The 23,695-nt window shown below is 27.6% G+C and overlaps 1 protein-coding gene across 1 annotated transcript; it reads left to right on the top strand.

Annotated features, from left to right (window-relative positions):
* The first annotated feature begins 385 nt into the window (after window positions 1-385).
* Window positions 386-19,593, top strand: LOC119666612 (mitogen-activated protein kinase kinase kinase). The gene is made up of 13 exons (XM_038075893.1): window positions 386-516; window positions 3,720-4,221; window positions 4,805-5,297; window positions 7,238-7,400; window positions 7,469-7,635; window positions 7,710-7,885; window positions 8,288-8,308; window positions 9,927-10,109; window positions 10,188-10,329; window positions 11,311-13,349; window positions 16,197-16,603; window positions 16,678-17,174; window positions 18,165-19,593. Exons 2-13 carry the CDS (start codon window positions 3,874-3,876, stop codon window positions 19,373-19,375), a joined length of 5,847 nt encoding a protein of 1,948 aa, XP_037931821.1. The 5' UTR covers window positions 386-516; window positions 3,720-3,873; the 3' UTR covers window positions 19,376-19,593.
* The last annotated feature ends 4,102 nt before the right edge of the window (window positions 19,594-23,695 follow it).

Genomic DNA, 23,695 nt, shown 5'->3' with positions numbered 1-23,695 from the left:
ATTATTTCATTTAGCAAATACACGAACCATAACCATCTGACATTTGAATGTTTTGACACATATGCAAAATCTTCAACATTACCTTTTCGTTTGACATTTGTTTTGTACAAAATTTGTAACATAAAGAAAATCAAAAATAAATGGCGAACGAAAAGAACACAGCAGCAGCGAAAAAAACGACACAATAAAAGCAAATGAATAAAATTTGCATTAAAAATACGATTAAAATAATATAAAATTAATAAAAAACGAAAATTTAACAAAAATACTATATGAAATAAATAAAATTTGTATATTAATATTAGAATATAATAACGAAATCAGTGAAAGATTTTCTTGTGTCTTTTTTGTGTGAAAAACGACGAACGTAAAAGAAAAAGTAAAAAATTAAAATATTTTTATTCGAGTTTCAGACAAGTTATGTCTGCAATTTCATAATATGTTACTGTGCTAATATTATTTTATAATTTGTGTTTAATTAAATATACGTGTTTACATACCGGAATTATAGTAACGGTAGGCGTGGTAGTCCAGATTATATGTATATTATAATATATATAAATATATTTCCATGTTTTTTTTTTATTATTGGTGTCAAGTGCAGCCACTGTGCAATTGTCAATTTGATTTTAAGCAGCGCGGCGCTACAACACCCCACCCTCTTTGTTGCATTATTAACTGTTTGTTGTTGTTTAGCTGCTTTCATGTTTTTGTGTAGTTGCAATTTAAAAAATAGTAAATAATTGTTTAATTAAATATGTTTTTGTTGTTTTTGGTTTAAAAGTTTTAGAGCGTTTTAACACGTTTTGCATTTGTTGTAAACTGTGTACCGAATATACGGGTTAATAATATATTTTTTTAATTTGATAATATTTACAGTTTATGAAATTGTGTACATGATCGGAGACATGAAAGCATTTTACGCATTTTGGCAATCGATGCTTCAAAACCGCGGGAGGTCAAATTTTTATTATGTTTTAGAGACAAAAAAAGAAACTCCGCACTTTCTTTAAATATGCAATATAGAAAACTAGTTTATGTTGGTAATTAATTTAATAAAACTATCACAAAACTATCACAGCCCTGTTTGCGCAATAATAATTAATAACTATTACTTTTACGATTACGTTTTTTTGCTAATCCGCTTTTATCCGTTAAGACGCTTTGATAAAGCAACACTAACCGTGCATTGCACTGCAATTGTAAGAAAGGCTTTACGATCTCCTTTTGTCATCCTCTTCTTTTTCCCCATTGAATAAGGGTTTAAGGTGAACATAATAAATATTTTAATATTACAACAACAACAATAATATTTGAAATGAATGAATTAATTGCTTCAAAAAACAAACGGTTAGAACCGTTTGATATTGGCTTGGTATGCATACGGGGGTAGTCATACATTTCCATTGGAAAAAACTATTTGAAATAATCATACAAAAATAAAAACAGTTGTCATTAATCTTCTAAAAAAAAAATTCATGCATTTTATGTAATTAAAATTATAATAGCAATTGTAAATATAATTAAACAGTTCTTCAATATAATATTTTACTGTCGTAGTTATACTCGGACCATTAGAATTTCTCTAACGATTGTTCATAGCTGTGGATATACTAATGTAGCAAGTAACAAGCATGCAGATGAGCTAGCTAGACTTGACTTCTCTTCTATGGAACCTCCCATTTTAATCCCTGCTCCTACTAGCCACAGACAAAAGTTGACTTATGGACTTACAACCAGTTTTTGCTGCAGGCAAATAGAAAACAGACTCATATATCCTCTAGAGTCAGTCAGAGTAGAGTTACTTTGCTCCTGTACTTCAAATATAGAACCTCCGACTTGTTTCATAGAAGTAAATCGGAAGTAACTATGTTAATATCTATGCTAACAAGACAGTAGACTATAGGACGGCATGAAACCAAGCTGTAATATAAGTCTACAAGTACTCGAAGAAAACACACCAAAACAATTGTGTCTATGAGTATGTTAGTATTATCTAGAAACAAGCTTTAACTATTAGCCACCCCAGGTGTTATTTTCAGAATTAGCATTAGCCAGATGCTTGCGTTTATTAATGCGTTTGACTGGTACTAATATGCCTATTCTTTTATCTGGATTTAAAAACAATGTGAAATCAAAACGGCTTTCTTAGATAATAGAGAAGACGCTGTTGTTGTTGTAGCCCACAAGGATCTGCTATAATTAGTTAAATAACTTTTAGAGATGGAGAACGGATCTTCATTGCCGTGATGAACGAATAGTTCCGGAGCGTTAATCTGACTATTATTGAAACCTTGAAAAGTCGTTTCTCTTTACCGACCTACTTATCTACCTTCCACTATTGTGTTCATTTCTATTATGTATGAGAGTATGTATTTAGGTGCGGAGAAAGGTAATATGCATATATAATAGATCTTTTCTTACCTAAACAGCAGCTTACTTTTCTTATTTAAATATCAATTTGATTTTTTTTATCTATGGAACGAATTACTTTTCATAATAAAATATTTTTCTGCGCCTAGGCTTTTACTGCTATTACTTTTTAGTTCATTCGATTCTTTCAGGTGGAAATATAATTACTAGCTATTACCAACTTTATTAAACCACAATTTATTATTATTTCCGTACTCCATTAGGAGCTTAAGTAATCTACAAAAGTTTTCCACTGGTTTCTATTTTGTGCTCTGAACTCGTTAAACGATTTGCCCGTCTCCTACTAAACTGTTTTTCTCCAGGTCATTGCTGGTCTGAAAACCACAATTTACCATAATAAAAAACATAATTAATATGTTTTTCAAATAATTAATAATACTATTTAGATAAATGTTTGGATTCGCTATAAGCGATATATACTTGCGGATCAAAATTCAGTTCAACTATATGCTTGGCACTCAGTAGCTATTGATGCTGCCAATAATGAAAAAGAGATGTTAAGAGTATTGGACACATTTTTTGCTAAAAGTTTTATCAATGCATATGCATTGGTTAAAAGTCAATAAACTGTGATGAAATTGTCAGAGTGTAGAAATCAATTTACTGGTTTTTGAATGAGTTTTAATAATACATAGGTGCGTTCTACCAGCTACCGTCAGAAAAAGACTAGTACAACTCAAGCTCTCTTATGCTTGTATGAATCAAAGTAACTTGAAGTCACTTAGAGAAGTTGTTAGAACAAACCTAATATTTCAAGACACGTTACAGTTATTTTGTTTCTTCTTCTTTGTTAGATGTAGAGAAAGTGGAGATACATTGTAGATATTCTGTAAATCTTTTGTTAGACCTGAAGAAAGTAAAACTCGATATATTTTATTATATTTTTTAGTAAAAATCAATAAGCATGTGTTAATAATAGTTAATAAATTGTGTAGAAATATATGCAGATAAAGATAAAGAACAATATCAAGTTATTTACATAAATTCTTTTCGATTTTATGTTAATAATTTGTGTTTAAAAATAAATATAAAAGTAAAAATTTTGAAGCCATCATCTTCTCTATTGATAAAAATAAAATTTTGACAATGAATTTTTATTTATGCTGATGGAGCAACATAAATTGATACTGCGTATCAAAAACTGGTCAAACCAATCAAACCAAAATTTACACAATCTTTTCTTTTCAACATTTACCTTGTCTAATCTTTATAGACTTTTTCAAAAAATTTTATTTGTTTTTATCATAAAATATTTTTTATTTTTATTTTTTGTTTTTTTCTTTCAGTTAACGAAATTAATTTGAGAGTGAAATCACAAATTAGCACGTATGGCTTACAAATGGGGCATAGGAGAAACGCTCATCTATAGCAAAATAAGAAACGTGCAGTATTAGGAAGAGAAGAGTAGCAGATTTATTTGTTAAGTATCGGAAAGGATTTATGCCTACACGTAAGACCTCAATAAACAACAGTAACATTAACCAAATGCTTGCCATAAGTGAAGAACATCATACAGATTCCGGCACAGTTACATCAGATACCACCAATAATGGCAACATCAATTCATCCAACATTACAAACAACAACAACAACAATAACACAAATAGCATCAGTAACTCCACGATGCCACCATTACCTGATGGCAGCTTGTGGACAGCTTTATATGATTATGAAGCACAAGGTGATGATGAATTATCCCTGCGATGTGGTCAAATTGTGATAGTATTATCGATGGATAGTAATATCTCAGGAGATGAAGGCTGGTGGACTGGAAAAATTGGTGACGAGGTAATGTGTTGAGATTGCAACGAGTGTATACGTCACTTCCTCAAAAGCACTTCATTATATTATGGCATAATAAATTATTTGCTACAATTTCCAGTTTTTATGAGTATAAATAAATTATATCGAGTTACCTTAACGCTTGAGAATAACTCACCACTTAAGAGTTTGATAAGCTTTTATTTATTATTTAATATTTATATTTGATAAGCGTTCGCTTATCTCGTGGAAAAATATTAAAATAGAATATTTTCTAGCATCTTACTAATGCAATACTTTACTTAATATCTTTAAAGGTATTGTTTGCTTAAATAAAATAAAATGAAAAAAATTTCAAATCAATTAGTAAATAATTCATAGTTAATCTTATCGATTAATTGGTATTTATTGCATATGAAATAAAATTTAGAATGCTTTTATATACCACTCTAACATATTGTTAAAAATCTGTCCCTGACCTTTGAAATACAAGTTTTTTTTTAAATAATTTGCTATGCCATATTAATTTTATGCTTTTTTAAGTTAGTTACCTTACACTAACATACTGCCGTTTTCATGAATTTCTACTAAAATTGTATATTTTCTTTAGGTTGGCATATTTCCTAGCAATTTCGTTACGAACAAGGATCCTATGTTATTAAATGTGCCTTCAGCGATTGGTGATATACAACCGCGTGAAATCGCTTACGAGGAATTAGACATAAAAGAAGTAATCGGTATTGGTGGCTTTTGTGAAGTACATCGTGGTTATTATGGCAACGAAGAAGTTGCTATAAAGGCAGCACGTCAGAATCCTGATGAAGATATGCAAACCGCACGCGAAAATGTTTTACAGGAAGCCACACTTTTATGGGCTCTAAAGCATGAGAATATTGTCGCATTGCATGGCGTGTGCTTAAAGTCAAAATTATGTCTAGTTATGGAATATGCACGTGGTGGGAGTTTGAATCGTATTTTGGCTGGTCGCAAAATACCGCCCGATGTGCTGGTTGATTGGGCAATACAAATAGCACGTGGCATGAATTATGTACATAATGAAGCTAAAATTTCGATTATACATCGAGACTTAAAGAGTTCAAATGGTGAGTGAAAGTGCAGAGAATTAGCAAAATGTATATTAAATTTACAAAATTGTTTACTTTCTTAACACGATTATTATCGGATCGATTATTACCTATATATAATGTTTATATTTATTATTGCTATTTTTGTTTATATTTTATCAGTATGCACTATTGATAACAGTCACAAATGTTTTACAATGTTTATAAGCAATTATTATTTATTTCCTATGTATTATTAAACAGAGTATTAATTTAAGATAATTATTATTTAATAGTTTTACTTTTTGTAACTTAGTTTATTTTATTATATTTTTTTTTTTAACAATTAACGGTAGCGAATCGTCGAGGTTTTCAGGGTGTGTAATAAACACCCATAAGTATTTAAATATATTTTATATATTGCTAAAAGCTTGTATTAACTTTAATGAAAAATATTAGTTTTTTCTTGTATATAGTTATTTTATATAGAAAAGCTTTTTGAACAGTGGTGAATTGCAACAACAAATTGTATTATTTTTAATTAATTGCATTTTTTTGCTGATCATATAGCTGTTTCAAATATTGCCAAATATCCATTATCAGTGGGCTCTTGGAATTATTTCTTCTTCGTAAACAATTTTTTTGAAACTGCAAGTACTAAGGTTTGAACTTGCACCCTGTCAAAAAGGAAAAGTAATTTTATATAGTTATAAAAGTTCGACGGCGTTACAGCACCAGCTACCTATTATTACAATCGAACATAACATAATATTATTATATTTGATTTATTATTTATTTATTTGTGAGTTAACATTAAAATTTATTTTGAAGTTAACTAAGAAAAAGTAGCTGGACTACTAGGTCTTTCGTCCTGTATTGTATTTTTATTTGTTTGCTATTTCGAATTTAATTTGTCAACAGATAGTGTTTCAGTATTAATAACCTCCTATAATGTTTTCTAGACATCTAGACAGCCTCCGCGTTCTCCGCCGTAAGGTAGAATTTATATAAACTTGGATATGCCATTGCGAAAGTCAATTAATAGTTTTTTTATTTAGGTTCCCATAAGCCTTCAACATCATATATAATACTATAAAACAAGTGCACTCGTGACTATTTTCAGTTTTTAAATATTAGTGTTTCAAATATTAATCCAGTTGTTTAAAGCTTCGACCATTTTAATTACCCACTTTGGCTGGCGTACAGTTAGCTTGACAAAGTTCGAACACAATATGATATTCGAACATTTGCTTCTTTATATATATTTATGTATATAAAACTAAACAGAAATAAAATATAATAAAACTCTAATTGATGTTTAAACAATTGGTATCATATATAATATATTTAAATATATTAGTAATTAAATTAAAACATTATGCGTATGAATTGGTTGAACTGTTCGTTTCAAATCTTTGAATTCGAAGATGTACATTCGAAGTGCACGATTATTGTAATACTCGATATTAGTAATTTAGCTCCAACATTTACATATTAATTATTAAACAATTTTTTTTAAGTGTATTCTTGGGCTAACCCTACAGCTATTTCGGATACCGCCTATTAGTAATACCTATTGGTGCAATTGACTGTACATAAAATGACTATACATCACAATAAAAGCGGTAGAAAAATTATTTATTTTTATATTGTATTACTATATACATAAATAAATATATATTGAGTAGTCTTATTTTATTAGACAAAAATAGAAACAAAAATTAATCATTTCTATTAGTTTTTATTTTATACTAGAGGAATTTTTTTAAGCGTTATCATATTTTTCTTATTTTTCATGTCATATTTTGCTAAATTTATTATATTTATTCACGTATTACAAATTAGGTACTTCCTGTTAAATATATACGTACCATTAAAATGTAACATTTTTATGAATTCACCTAATTGTTTAATATATAATTTGTTTCACATTCTTATTTATCTATTATTTTTCTTCTGTCTTTTGTTTTTTGCAATAGTTTTAATATTTGAAGCAATTGAAGGTGATAATCTGCATAAGAAAACGTTAAAAATAACAGATTTTGGTTTAGCACGTGAACTCTATAATACAAAGCGTATGTCGGCGGCTGGCACATATGCATGGATGCCGCCGGAAGTGATAAGCAGGGGCACGTACTCCAAGTAAGTATCAAGTAACATATAAAAATAATTATTTTCTAAATATATTTTTCATTTATACTTTAATTCAGATCATCGGATGTTTGGAGTTATGGTGTCCTGTTATGGGAGTTAATTACTGGAGAAACACCTTATAAAGGTTTCGATTCACTATCAGTGGCATATGGTGTTGCTGTAAATACTTTAGCTTTACCGATACCTAAAACCTGTCCAGAAGCTTGGGGAAAACTCATGAAAAGTATAATTATTCATAAAATTAATAGAATAATGTTATTTATAAATTTCATTATTATTACTTTTATTCTTCAACAGGCTGCTGGGAGAGTGACCCTCATAATCGACCTGGTTTTAAAGATATTCTAATTAAATTGGAAGATATAGCGCGTTCTGGTTTCACACTAACTCCACAGGAATCTTTTCATACAATGCAAGATGGTTGGAAAAAAGAAATTGCTGAAGTCTTGCATGAGTTACGCTTGAAAGAAAAGGTATATATAGTTTATATATGTATAATACATAATGTATATGTAAGCAATTAGCTTTGTATAAAAAATTCTTTTAAGTTTCATTCAAAATTGTTAGGTGGTGTGCTATATTATATATATATATATAAAGAAGTTATCATTATAGAATTGTATTTATAGTATTATTCATAGTTTCATATATATTGTCATTCATATTATTACATTTATTTTTTTATTATTTTATATGTAGTAATTATATTAAAAATTCACATGCTTCGAAAAAAATTTGGTTCATTTCTTAACTTTTTTCACGCATTATTTTGCTAACTAATGAAAAATCGTATTTGTTTAATCATTATTTGCTGAATAGAATAATTTTTTCTAAAAATAATTTATTTATTAATTATTAATGGTTATTTCATTCAGCGTTTTCAATCACTTGAAGAGGTAAGCAAAAGTTTAGTACAAATGCAATATTTTATTGTAGTTTTACTAAAACTTTGTTTATGCAAAGCATGTAAATTTGTTATAGTATAATTAAAGTTAAAAATATTTTTTTTGTAAAACGTTATTTAAAGAATACTATATTATTTTTATAGTATAACAGAACAAGTTTTGGTAATTTATATTTAAAAAAAATTATTATATATATTTATAGTCTAACTAGAAGATCACTTACACATATAAATTATTATAAGTAATATATTTTACATTTTATATTGAAATATATATAAATATATATATATTGCTGTTTATCTTATATTTGATTGTTTTTCTATTTGTGTATATATTGGGAAAAATCTTAATAATACTATCATAATGATTTTAACTTATTTTCAAATGTCAGTTAGTTAACATTTATGATGGAAGTACTACCAAGTATTTTTCCATAAAAGATTAATGATTTTCAATATTTGACAGTATACAATATTGCTGTATTGTCAGTCTAAACACTGAATAAAAATCTTCAGATTTATGTATTTAATTCTGTTTTTCAAATATTAATCAATTTTATTTAAACAATAAATATGAACAATAAATATATATTAAAAAAAATAGTTAAATAAATTTTTAAATCTTGAAATATATGTATTGAAACTATTAATAAATTTTATTTTATTTTTTAATTAATTATTAAAACTTCAAACATTAATAACATACATACAAATAACCCTGCGGCCAAAATATAATTTTAAATTAATAAATAGTTATTTAAAATAATAATATTCATATAAACTTTTTCATTAATGAAGTTATCATTTTTTAAAATTTTTTGTTGAATAAATAATTAGCAGTATTTTTATAAACTTTATATAAAAATTATTTACATTTATTATTTTATTTATTTATTGTTAATATAACAATTTATTTATCTTTCCTAACTATTATAATTGCATCAGTTTATACTCTTCAATAATTAAAAATTATATAAAAGTATTTTTTATTTATAGTAGATTAGGATTAAGAATAAATTGTGAATATATTAGAAAGTACCTCTTGTAAGATAAAAATAACAAATAATATAGTAAGAATTGTTAAATTATTATAAATAAGAATTTATAAAATAAAAAAAATAAATAATTATAAATGTTAGCTGCTTAGTTACAATAGTTTTTTTGTTGCACTATAATATAATTTATCTGCACATAAGTTTTTAAAAATAGAAATTGTTTTTTTTTTTCAAATATATGTATTAACTATTTTTATTGTTTGTATTATTATTCCCAATAGTACATATCCCATATATGCACATGAGTTCTTAATAATAAAACTTGTTTTACTTTAACTCTATATATTTATATATTAAATAATTTTATTATTTTTTTATTATTAATAATTATAAATAAATAAAAACTTAATAAAACTTTCTAACATACACAAATTATAAAAAATTAATTAAAAATTATTAAATTATTTTGTTAAAAAAGTAGCATGTACACCACCTTTAATGCATGTTAGTTTCGAAGTTCATTTTAATTTTATAAAATTAAAATTCCTTATTAATTATAACAAAAAAAATTTTGTAAATATTTATAATTAATCTTAATTGATTACAATTTTTAAGGAACTGCGTAATAAAGAAGAGGAGCTGCTGTTAGTACAAGCACAACAAAAAGAAAAGGCTGATCATTTAAAATTAATGGAGGAACGATTGGTGGCACGTGAGATAGAACTGATCGGACGTGAATTAATTGTTTTACAAACTCCTGTACCTAATAAAAGGAAAGGAAAGTTTAGTAAATTAAAGGTATAATATAATATAATTTTTTAATTTTTTTTTTTGATTTTTATATTGAAATACTAAGATAATTTGAAATATTTTTAGGTATTAAAAAGCAAAGAACCTGTAAAAATATCACACCCAACTGATTTTCGTCATACATTGACAACAATTCGTGATAATTCTCGTGTACGCACTGACACACCGCCTGGATCACCTGCCATATCGGGATTACGCATTGTAGCACGTAAGTAAAATGGAATAGTTAATTATTTGCAATGAGAAAGACAGTAGAATATATTGAGGATTTTGTTAAACTTAGTATTAAGTAGATGAAAATTAAAAACTTCTACTTAAAAATTTCCATAGCAATATTTTCGTAACATTTAATATCAAATTTGACGAAAAATTTTAGTTTAGAATAATTATCGACTTCCGAATTTGGCAGTCACATGCCCCAAATGGATCGATTGTTTAAACCAAAAGATTGGTATGAAATAACAACAAAATAAAACGTTTTTATTAATATAATTTAAACTACGTATGCACTAGAAACTAAGAAAATCTTTTGTGATTTCTTCTATTTAAATCACCCCAGTTCAAGACCGACTGCTGTAGGTTTAATTTTAATTGTGTCCGGGACCTAAATCCCAATCGCAACTGGACATATGCGTAGTACGTTTTCTGTTGTTTCTTGATCCTTATAACGAAGTCTTCTGGATGAGAAAAAGTAATAATATCGTATTAATACATTCCAAAATTTTATTTGCAGCATTATAAACATTTTTCTAAAGAAATATAATATTTTTAAAAATCAAATAGTTTTATTAAAATATTTAGAAATCTATAAACTAAATAAAAGTCTTATGGAAAAGCCTTTATAAAAAAACTTGTAGTTGAAATTTGCATTATAAATTTTAAGAAATAGCTCAAAAAAATTTTTTTATTTAAGAATGTAGGTCTTACCATTATTTTAATTCATTCTCCAAAATTTTCTACACCCCAAAATAGTAACAACAACTCTATTAAAAGAAGTAAATCTAAATAATATAATATATACAGTTTGTTTTAATTATTTTTATTTTCCAATTGTGAGCACAATATATATTTTTTTTATTAATTTGTTTAATATTAATTATTTCTTTTTTTTATTAATTTTATTTTAATAATATTTATTTTTGTTTTATTTTTTTTTAAATTGATTCAACAAAAAATGTATACATAATAGTGCCAGATGGTTATAAAGGTAAAACATGGGGGCCTTCAACGGTACATCAACGTGAACGTTCACATTTGCCAACTTTACGTTCTACAGAATGGCATGCAAATGTATCGACTCATGCATCATTTAGCAAAAGCGCTCCAGATCTCGATAAAAAAATTACCCGACAACAGCAGCAAAGAGAGAATAATTCAGGCTCAACTCCAACGTCACCAACGCATCCACCCGCAACGATAATTGGCTTCAATTCACAAGGTATTCGTATAACCACGAACACCAACAGCTACAACAGCGCAAATATGCAAACTGTGTCCAATTTTAATTCATCCAATTCATCTTCGGTACCATCAATGGTTGCAAATGCATTGCTCAATAATAATCATGCTAAAAATAACATTAGTAACAGCATTAATACAGCATTATCCATTAATAGTTTTAATAGTAATAATACCACTACTTCTACTAGTACACTGACCCAGAATAATTATAATAATGGTAAAATTAATATTGGTGGATATTGTAACGATCATTTGCGTAATAGTAAAAAATCTAAAAAGATATTGGGGAAGAGTCATGAATGCATGTTGGAAACATTTCAATATACAAATAATCGTAGTCGTTTTCCTATTATACATACACTGGATAGCGATTCAGAAAGCGAACCAATTACACCAACAACAGGCTGTTTTCCATTTCGTAAAGTCACACCAAATAACACATTACCTGATCGTAGTCCATTATCCGAGCATGCTTGTAATAGTCTTGGTAATAGTCCAGCATTTACACGAAAAAAGTTTTCTTTGGATAGTAAATTATTACCAACAATGAGTCAACAGAATCAGTCACGACTGGCAGTCCATTGGTTTGACAAGACAACTTTAACAAGTCAACTATCTGATAATGATAATATATTATTAACCAAAACGAGTGATCCAGATGCACCTACATATGATCGTTTCTTTTACAAGTCAATGGAGCAATCCTTAAATGAAATATTTTCAACTGTAGGTAATACAGAAGATACAAATTTTCAGCGTTCCACTTCGAATCGATCGTTTTGGCAACGTTCTGAACGTGTAAGTTCAAAGTCAAGCGGCGATTTAACAATGTACAATTCCACTTCACACATCGCTGATGAAAATGTCGAAGAAATGGAAAGTGCATATCGATTTCAACGTAACGGTTCAGGATCTCAGTTTCCACGTCACTGTTTCTTTCGTCAACCATCAAACAGTGATGAACATGAAAATTATGAAAGGAGTGAACTGAAATCCTCTGATACGTCTGCTCAGAATAGTAGCATACATGATATATTACGTCGTTCTACTTCCGGAGATGATCGTTTCAATTCTATTTGTTCCGATCAATCATCATCGATTGATACAAATAACTCGCAACAAGTATCACGGAAGTCATCAGTAACTTTTCAGGTGAACACCTCATCCACTTCACATAATACCTCTTTTGCTTCAATAGAAGAATGGCAAAATAGTTCCATCAATAATTCGATGGACTCACCAATTGCAGCAAATCACTCAATAAGTTTTGCCACTTATTATTCAGATGACAACAATTCAATGAGTCGTATAGCAGCAAATAATGTAAGCGATAATCCAGAAGCAATACGAAATTTTCCTGCATCACGCGGTATATCGGAGAATTCCTTTTTTGCAACACGAAAACTACAGGATGTACAACCAGATCCCGAAGTAATCAAAATGAAAGAAAAATTATTGAAACAACAACAATTACAAGAACAGAAATTACGAAAACAAAAAGAAAATTCCAACAAACTGAAATCCTCCAAATCAAAGTCATCAACAACACATTCATCCTCCGATACAAATTCGTCCAATTCAGCCAAATTTAAAAAGTCTATAATGAATTTTTTAACATTTGGGACGCTGCGCAGTTCGAAAAAGAAATATCGAACAAATTCAAAGAGCGCATATAAATTATTCGAAAATGCAAATGCCGAATTCGCAACCGACATTGGCAATCATGAACCAAAACTACGTACACAATCCTGTGAACAATTGGAAAGTGTATGAGACATAATTGCTTTAAGTAAAAAATAGACAATAATGTGGTAGGAGCTATACTAAATAAAATAGTTGCAAAATAGTTCATAACAATCGCTTAAGGATACTAGCAAGTGTTCGGCTGTTTTCGCACAACTATTCACTAAGAATGAGGAAGTTTATGATGTATGATGTAAATAAAACTAAACTGTTCTGTCAATGAATATTGGTTATACCTAGTTATAAATATGTTTATATATAGTTTTGTATTCATACTAAAAACTATGTAGATATGTAGATACATATGATAATGAATGAAAGCTTTATTAAAGGAACAGTTCACATAACCTTGTAATGCTACTAGTCTGGGGTTATCATTTTTCATAAAAAACATGTTCTTTTGAATAAACAATTAGTTTCTCAATCGAACAGAATTGCTGGTCCTGTAGTTGTCCGCTTAGGACTGCCTTCTACGTATCTTAATATTTAATGAATAAATATAAAAGATAAATATAAGAGATTTTGGTGTACGCTTTACTGCACAGAATTCGCTGGTCCCATAGAAGGCAATGCGATGCTGACAGTCATAATCACGTCAAGTGTGAATTTCTTGTAATTTTCAATGCAAGTTAAAATTTTGACATTGAAAAAATAGGAATTTGGTTTAAAATTTGAACATACTGCCAAGCTTTCTGGACCTGGTCACAATAGTCACAATAGTGTTGTACACTAATAAATGTCAGGTTAGTTGCCCTTTAGGAGCATAATTACGCAAAAAATATTACATTTTCAAAACAGGCACAACCTAAAAGTAACAAAAAGATAGTTACAGTACGAAATAATTGAATGTAATTTATTAGTAACTAAAGTCATAATGCCAAATTATGTATTAACAAAATGAATAGTTAATCAGTGAATTGTAATTATTTGCATTTTGAAAATAAGCCGAACTTGCTAATATCACCGCTTTTTGCATTTTTTTAAATGACACTTTATATTTAATTTATAGAAACGTGTATTATACAAATCGGAATTTGCATTTAAAATGCCATCTAAACCATGTTTTATATTAAAACCTTTAAGTGGACGTAAAAGTTGTTGCTTAAATAAAAATAAAAAAAAAAAAGAAATTCTTCATGCCGTATTAGAAAATAAAAACAAAAAAAAAACAATTTTACTTACCATAATTTTTTGAACCATTTATCATGTTTGGATATAAATATTCCTAAGTAGTCATCATTAGAAATAATTTTATATTTAAGTATATAGAATATTATAAGTTTAAACAGACTTGAGTGCCTTTTATAGTTTAAAACAAACAAAAAAAAAATTTAATTATAGGAAAATAATTGCATTTCAATTTTTTAAATGTATGCTTAAATATAGTATATAATTTATTATTATTTTTAAAAAGTATAATTTAATTTTTATATGCTGTAAAAATGTATAATTTTTTAATTTTTTTTTAAGTCTGCACTTGATAAATTTTTTTTTTTATTATATACAACAACACATGACTAAGTACTGAAAATTATATTCTAGTTGTATAAATATTTTCAACTTTTTATACTGCTTTCCTAAATATTTGTAAATAAATAGAACTAAATATTAATTCTATTAGAATTTTTTTTTTTTGCCTTATATATTTTTAATAACAAAATATTAAAATCATATTTACTTTTTTTATATAAACGATAAATATTGTTAAATGAAAACGAATTCGTTTTTTGATTCTAATAGAAATGTATTATATAGTATCTTTTTTAAATAAAGCTTCAAATATTCAAGCTGTTCATAGTTTTTAACATTTTAAAGTTCGAATACACTTGTAAAGAAGCATTGTATCGAAAATGTTCGAACACATCTAAGTGTTCAAGTATATAGATAAAAGTAAATAAAATGAAACTAGAATATAACATAAAGCTAAAGCATAACTAAAATAAAACAAATTTTTAAAGCAGATATGCTATTCGTACAATTCGAACATCTTCAAGCAGCTTAAACATTTTAAGTATTTGGTGCAAATGTTCGAAACCAAGTATACTCGAAATAACTGAATACCGTCATGATCGAGTATAAATGAATCCAATATAAAATAACTCTTTATTTAGAATGCGGTTATTCAAATATATTTAGAATACTAGGCATTATTCTATAGCATTTACTTATATTTAAAATACCATTCTTATGCTTCAGTACTTAGTCATATAATTAAAATTTATCAATACTAAATTTTTTATTTTATAAAACTGTGACAACTTATTTTTATTTCTTATTAAAAAATTATAAATTAAATACTTGTTTATAAAATTATATTTTTATTTTTAACTGTGATTTTTAAAATCGTTTGTATTATTATTCAATTTCTTCTATTATTGACTTATGTGTTCTGTGCTATTCTATTTTGGTGTTTATTAATTTATTTAAAAAACAAATTTTTAAGTAATTATATTTAAAAAATAAACCTCTTATTTTTGGCATATTTAATATTTTTATGTTGATTTATTTAAGATAAACAATATTCCATACGAAAAAAAAAACCATTAAAAATTTTAATTTATACAAAAACACAAAAAATAATAAAAAAAATTCATAAAACAATTTAATTTACTTTTTTACTTATAAACAAATATTGGTTAACATGTAATAAAATTCCCAGTATCTGAAATAGAAATTTGGTGTAGGTTCGTCAAATACTATACTAAAGTTCCCCAATAAAACAAAAACCAAACAAAAAAAACAAAAAAAAATAATAAATGACAAATAAAAGTATTTTTTTAACTCTTTGGTTTGCTTGTGGTATATTTTTTATTTAATTAATAAATAAAAATAAAAAAAAATTTTATTATATGAAATTCATATTATTATTATTCTGGACGCTGCGTTACATATGAATCAGGTTATAATTCCAAAGATGATTGGTGTTCACAACTACCTGTACTGGCTGGCGGTGGTCCTAAGCTTCCAATAATGTCTCCAAATCCCTACCTTTTAAGTCGTTTCACTTCTAACATACCAATGCCAACACTATACGCTGGCGACTCCGCACGTAAACCAAAATTATCAGTTATTGAAGTATTGCTATATAATATGGCAGCGTTATTAGCCGGAGTTGCGGCTGGTTACGATGTACGAGTATCAAACGTATCGCCCGTGCATCCCACATTATTGAATGAGGTGCCTGCACTAAAAGCACCAATTGATATGCAATTTTCAAACATTGTTGATGAACGTAGATTTGCTGCTAACACTTATCATGGCACGGGTAAACATTGTCGGTGAGTTAAATCATCACTACATAAAAAATTTAACAATATTAATTCATGTATATTTTTATCATTATAAATTACAGCATTCCATTAAGTGCATTAACATATATGCCCACAGAGGAACATTTGATTATGCGTCGTTCCGAATCTCCACAACCAATAGGCACACAACCATTTTATTCAAAAATTATACAACCAACTTCAAGTTTACAAAACACTCCGTTTCATCAACGTCACGCACAACAACATCATCAATTACCCTCAACAATTTCTACTACGAGTGGACTGGGTTCCAATTTTACTACAAATACGTCTGGTATGTTATCAACTTCATTAGGTAGTCATACACAACCTCCAACACCGTCGCCTCGTCGTAAAATTAGCACATCGTCTTTCACTGAAAATTTTGAATATTCCGAATGTGATGAACCAGCTCCTCCACTGAGACCATTTGAACGCTTTGCTGTAGAAAATAATATACGACAGACTTACACACCCGCTGATTTCCTAAGGAATGGACCGAGCTTTTCCAATGATGGCGGAGCTTACGGTGCTGGCGCACATCGAACTGGATATTTTGGTAAGACAGTTTTGAGAAGTTCTAGAATTAAAAATAAGTATATTTGAAAGCATTAAAAAATCTTTTAAATAACTAACAAACGAACCAAATAAGTACAATCAGGGACATATGCTAAACTTCAAACTATACTTTGAAAATTTCACCCAATATTCACAGTTATTCTTGAATGTTTCAGATACTTGTATTTTTTATCAAACACCATAAATATTATATTAAGCAATCAATAAATTATGAACAAGAATTTTGGAAAATACTTATCATCGTTATCAGAATAAACTAGCATTTCCCATATTCTTTTCCTAACGTTACGGGGATTTCGTCTGGAATCAGTTAAGAAATTTTCTATTATCACCGAATTACCGAGTGTATCTTTTTCTTTGTACCTAAAATAAGAAGTGAGAGAATAAAATTGGCAACTCTTCAGATCGCGGTCAGAGACAAATAGGAAAGCAGAGGAAGTTCTAAAGAACAACTTATAAAATTTTCAAAATTATTTTTCTTATAAAAGATCATAAAAAGCCGATTTATATTCCTTGAACCCTTCTTTCTTTACGATATATCAATTCAAGTGCAATTGCATGTGGCCCATCGATCCTTATGTCCCACTTTGCTAAGCCCGTGGGTCGACTTAACCACTACATTTTGTCAAAATTTGTCATGACATTAAAATCTTCAATACAATTGGCTAAAATTAATCCTTATAGTTCTATCAACTTCTAACTTTTTTTAAAGTCTCTTGGTATATCGTAATTTTCATGCTTTTTATATAAATTATATACTTAGTTCACAGAATTAAATAGTACTTAAGCATAGATATTAGAAATCTCTTTCGCTATTTTAAAATTGAACATAAATAATACAGAACTCAGCAGAGAATATATATATTTAAGGAAAACTCCAAACTGTACACGAATTCATTATAGACAATATATTTATAGACAATATAAATAAATATTTTTTTCCAGATATTCAAATATTTTTATTTTACAGGTTCAAACTATTTCCCATATCGCCCGGATATCAATCTATCCTATGAACGTGATTGTAAATCATACCCCGACTATTCATATGACTATAATCATCGCTTGCCCAACTACTATGACTATGAGTACAATACCCAACACTCACAACAACAACAGGAACTTCAGCAACAGCAAACACGTTCACCTCCTCCCAGAATGCCACAAATGGGTATAACTGCAGCTGGTCATCGACGAACACCATCCACAATATCAAACAGTTCCAATTTTAACCAAAGTTTCACTTTGGAACGCGATGAATTACCAACTTCTCTCTACGATTATAATAATTTAAATGTAAATATTTCCACCACAACGACTGATTATGCACAATTTCGAGAACCTACTAAAGTGGTTCCGCCACCCAGCAAACATGAACTTTATAAAAGTTCACCGAAACTAACAAATCGTATTACTAGTCGTGCTGAAATTGTGGGCACTAGTTTAAATCGAATGCGAGACTATGAAAACTTACATCCATATATGGGTGAGAGTCCTTTACATAAAACTAAATTTCAACAACAACAACAACCGCAGCAACAAATTATATTGCTACAACAACAGCAGCAACAGCAACAACAACAAAATCAAATTTCAACAATACAAATAAATGCTTACACGCACACACGCTCAACACCGTTGAGTCCAATCAATACTAAGCCATTGGTGATACAGGAAAGACCAGCGAGTTTGCCGTTTGAACAGACTTTGCTTGGCTTCAGTAATGCCGGCACGAAATTACGTTCCTCACTTAAGAAGTACAACTATAAAACGAGTAATGGTACAACAGGAAACACTTCAAATGGTCTTGCAACGGCAGGTATTGGCAGTTTGCTGGGTACCAATGGTGGGAGCATATCATCGCAACAAGGTACACCAACTAATCCCACACCACCCGATTCACTTACCAGTGATGACAGCTCATATTTAAGTGCCAAAGAAGGTTCGATTTCATCACAACATAGTCGTGTTCGTTTCAGTCCAGAAGCATATCTGGATGCGAATAGTGGAATAGCCAAAAATGGAAATCTAACCACAACAACAAATACAGCGAATACGACGAATACACAATGTCATGAATATGTTAATCGTGCTTCAATCTCTATAATGAATCGTCGATTATCACGTCGTCACACAAATGAGCTACAAAGTACAACAGCAGCGCCATCTTCAACAACATAGCAGGCTATACTGGCAACTTTGCAAATGGCACGTAGTCCTGGCGCTGTTATAAATAATAGCACATTGTCATTAAACTCACAACAGCAACAACCACAACAACAACAATTACCTTATCGTTGGTATTCTGGTGCTCGACGTTCACGTTCCGCTCATTATGAATATAAATTGTAAATAATGTAGAGAAAAACAATTCATCTAATTAATATCGTAATTTTTTATTTTTAATATATAATTTTAGTTCTTTTTTATTGTATATTATTAAGAAATTTATTTCCAGCTTATATAGCACATATGCATAAATTAATTTATAAGCATTTGTTAATGTTAAGCAGCCAATTTGTATATAATATTTTTTATATCAAATTTTCATACTGTCTTATTCTATTCAGCTAAATAGTTAATAATTAAGTTAATACCTTTTTGATTTGCTCATATAAATTAGCTTAAATTAAGTTTTAATTTATGCCATTATTAATTAAAATAACTTTTTAGTATCATTTTTATATTAATGCATTATTTCACAATCTAAGTCATAATTTCAGTTTATACTAGAGTTTTAAATATATTCTAGCATACTATTCGAAGTTTCGTTCGAAAACAAGCGAACACATATGGTGTTCGAGCATTTACTGTTATACCTATCTGTGTATACAACAATAAAAATAAAATGAGAAATAAAGCAAATTTGCTATTCTACTCGAACATTTAGTTTTCTTTTCGATCTACATGTTCGAACATAAGTATACTTGTGCTGTTCGATGATTGTAATGCTCGCAGAATTTGAAACACTAGATTACAGTAATTTTTTTTTGTTTCCATCAGAGTCATTTTAGAATAAATTGTATATAAATTAATAACTCAAAGAAATTAAATATATATTATTTACATTAATTAAAGAAATTAAATATATTTTAATTGAAGTTCACATCTCCACTGGTGGGATCGTTATATCTATAAAATTTGGTGATTAATTTGTATTGAATAAATATGATTGTAATGCTCGAACAGTTTGAAGTAATATATTATACTAATTTTATTTTTGTTACTATCAGATTCGCTCTAGAGTAGACTGTATGTTTATAGAAATCAATATCTTAAAAAAATTTAATATATTTTATTTAAAGTTTAAAATAAAATAACTATGTGCACTCAAATTATATCTGGTGGGATCAAAAATTGTATGATAGTTTATATTAAAAAAAAGTTTCTAATGCTTATTTAAAGGAAAGCGAATGAATACCCATAACATTATACCTATATCTTTAATAAAACTTATATTAAATTCGATAAAGATTATTGTAACCCAGTGCTCACTCGTAAATTAAAACAAAAAAAGAGAGAATAAAAAAAGAGAGAGAGAGAGAGTAATAAAAACCAAGCTGTTATCATATAGTAGTGTACCTTCTAAATTGTGACTGCAGAGAACATAAAATCTATTTCCAGTGTTTCTCAAAGACTGCCTTTTCAAGTAATGTTAATAAGTTTATATAACTTAAATATTTTAGATAGCTTTTATATTTTGTCTCAAATAAAAACAGTAATACCGCATTTATACATAGACCAGTCGAATTTAAAGAGATATGAAATCTATTATTCAATTTCATGTGCTTGGGAGTAGGTTGTTAAATGAAGGGATACGGAATAAACTCCGAAATCTATAGCAATTGTTTTAAACCATATCTATACTTTGTCATAAAGTTCTTCTATATTTACTTTGATGATTTATATTTATAACACCTTATGGACTGCATAAAGAGTATAAAATTGCAACACTCACTTTCATAAGATGTGAACTGTACTGGTAGAAAACTAATAATAATTTCCAGAACTTTAATATTGCTGTTTAAAATCTATAAATAATTTCATTATTATTTATTTATAATAAACATATCTATGAAGCTTTACTTTCAGTACATTCTACATATATCATTGATTTTAACCATAACTATAATTTTTCTCATCCATGTTTTCTACTCTCAGTTTCTTCCTTAAAAAACCTCTTCTAATAGATAAGTAGTAAAAAATGGCTTTACTCACTTTTGGTTAGTAAGAATTCGACTATCAGAAGACTAATAAAATCATTAGCAGATCTTTATCATTCCTGTTTAATATTAATTACGAAAGGCATTATTTTCAAACATATCTTAAAAGCTTTCCTTTCAATAGCTTTTGTCTTTTATAAATTCATTAAATTTTTATAAAAAAATATCTGAAAAATATTCAAAAATAACTGCAAACACCCAGCCATCTAAATGTGAAGCGAAATATTAATATAATTATTGTTAACTACTTTCATACAGAGTATCTAACCTCACTTTCTTGTCAATAAACCCTAATAAGACTATTTATATTAAAATTTGTTATTAATACAAATGAAACTTAATTTTATTTTTCTTTTGATTAAATTTATTTTTCTATTAATTTTAAAAATTTTATAAAGGAATCAAAAAATTGTTTACTTAAAATATATTATAAATATTTATAATATAAAATTTTTAAATTATTTAATTGTATTACAAAATATATATATCTTCGCTTGCCAAATGTATGTAAACAAAAAAAATGTAAATAATAGATATAAAATAAAATTAATGTTTAAAAATAAAACGTTAACAAAGTCTGTATATTCATAAACTTTTAAATTACGTATAGAATAAATCTAAAAATAAAATTTTAATAAATAAAGCATAAATTAATTTGATTAAAAATTAAGAACAAAAATGTATATATATATGCCTTGTAAAGCAAAAATTTAAATAACAAATATAATATATAATTAAAAACTAATATATATATAAATATATATATTGAAAAAAAATATAGCGATATACAATGTAATCAAATTTAGCTTTAAGTGTTTCTGCATTTTTTTAAATATATATTAAAAGTATATATTAATATATATATAATAAATATTTAAGGCTGAAGTCATTCACTTTTTACCATGAACAAATTTAATAAAGATTTATATAAAGTATTATTAACATAACTTAAAACCTTTTAAAATCATTAATAAAATATATATATAAAAATTTTATAATTAAAATTATAACATAAACACACATTTTTTGATTGATTATTAATGTTAATATCTACACCATAGCAGTTTTATATAAAAAATATTTTGCATAAAATGTGCAATATTAAAATGCAATAACTGACTAATTCAGCATTAATAAAAATATACGTGATTAATATATAAAAATAATATTAAACAATTAAATTCAGTATTAAGCCAAAAACTATTCAATCTCAATAACATGCAATTATAATTCCACTTCAGTTTGAATTTAACTTAAATATAGCACTCATACGCAACGTTGAGCAGTGTTTTGTGTAATAAGGTACAAAATACAATTTTTGTATTTAATAATTATTTAAATATATTTTATTATATATTGTACAATGATTAGAAAATTATAATTAAATTTTAAGACATATTAAATACTTAAAGAACACAAAACTATAAGTACCAATGAGTGTATACTTTTTCAAAAGTACCACATTACTGCAACTTCATATATATACTCACATACCGTTTGTTCTACAAAATGAAAAAACTTTAAAGAATATATTTGCATTTCTGGAATTATTTGAATTTAAAAATTTCTTAAAAATTGCATTATGTTTAAAGAACTTATTTAAAATTATGAACAACTGTGCTACTGAATCTCAACTAATGATGTCTAACATTATATTATATTATATATAACATAATGTGGACTGCTTTGAAACTATTTCATACAAATTTTGTATAACAATATTAATAAGAGTAGTTCTAATATTATTTAAAAAGATTTTCACATATCACCAAAAACATACCCATTTGTATCCATTTGCAGAGTGTTGAGGGACCAAACATAGAATCATAGCCCTTCACATAGATCCAGTATTGGATGATATCACAACATAGTTCTCAACAGGCTTTCGCCTAATATCTGTCAGAAAGAACGACGTCTTCCCCGTGCAGCATAAAATGTCCTAGCTCAATCAGGATAAGATTAGGATTTAGCCTAGTGTCAAACATTTATTTGTCATGCATGTACATATCCATTCCAGCGAATGTCCAACTGCAGCTCTACTACCTATGACGTCGCCCATCTGTTCTTATGCTCCGTTGTATACACAAATCTCTATACAGTTAACATTTGGACCGACCCCATTGAAGTAGCAAGGTTTCTACATCTAGACACTTTTTAATTCTCAATTAAAATCCTAAACATCCCCAATTCACTCCTTCTCATTTATTCCCTCTCTCCTTGCCACCAACCATCCACATCCCAACTCATGCATTCGTCTTGTAAAACTTTTCATGTTTTC

This window comes from Teleopsis dalmanni, chromosome 1 (assembly GCF_002237135.1).
Source record: "Teleopsis dalmanni isolate 2A chromosome 1, ASM223713v2, whole genome shotgun sequence".
NCBI classification, from domain to species: domain Eukaryota; kingdom Metazoa; phylum Arthropoda; class Insecta; order Diptera; family Diopsidae; genus Teleopsis; species Teleopsis dalmanni.
This window is presented reverse-complemented; position numbering and strand designations above follow the sequence as displayed.

What these genes read in the sequence shown, in the direction of transcription:
- LOC119666612 (XM_038075893.1), top strand. Translation starts at nt 3,874, where the DNA reads ATGCCTACACGTAAGACCTCAATAAACAACAGTAACATTAACCAAATG. An exon ending in AGACTTAAAGAGTTCAAATG is followed by an intron (nt 5,298 to 7,237) that starts GTGAGTGAAAGT and finishes TTTTTGCAATAG; the next exon opens with TTTTAATATTTGAAGCAATT. An exon ending in TTGGGGAAAACTCATGAAAA is followed by an intron (nt 7,636 to 7,709) that starts GTATAATTATTC and finishes ATTCTTCAACAG; the next exon opens with GCTGCTGGGAGAGTGACCCT.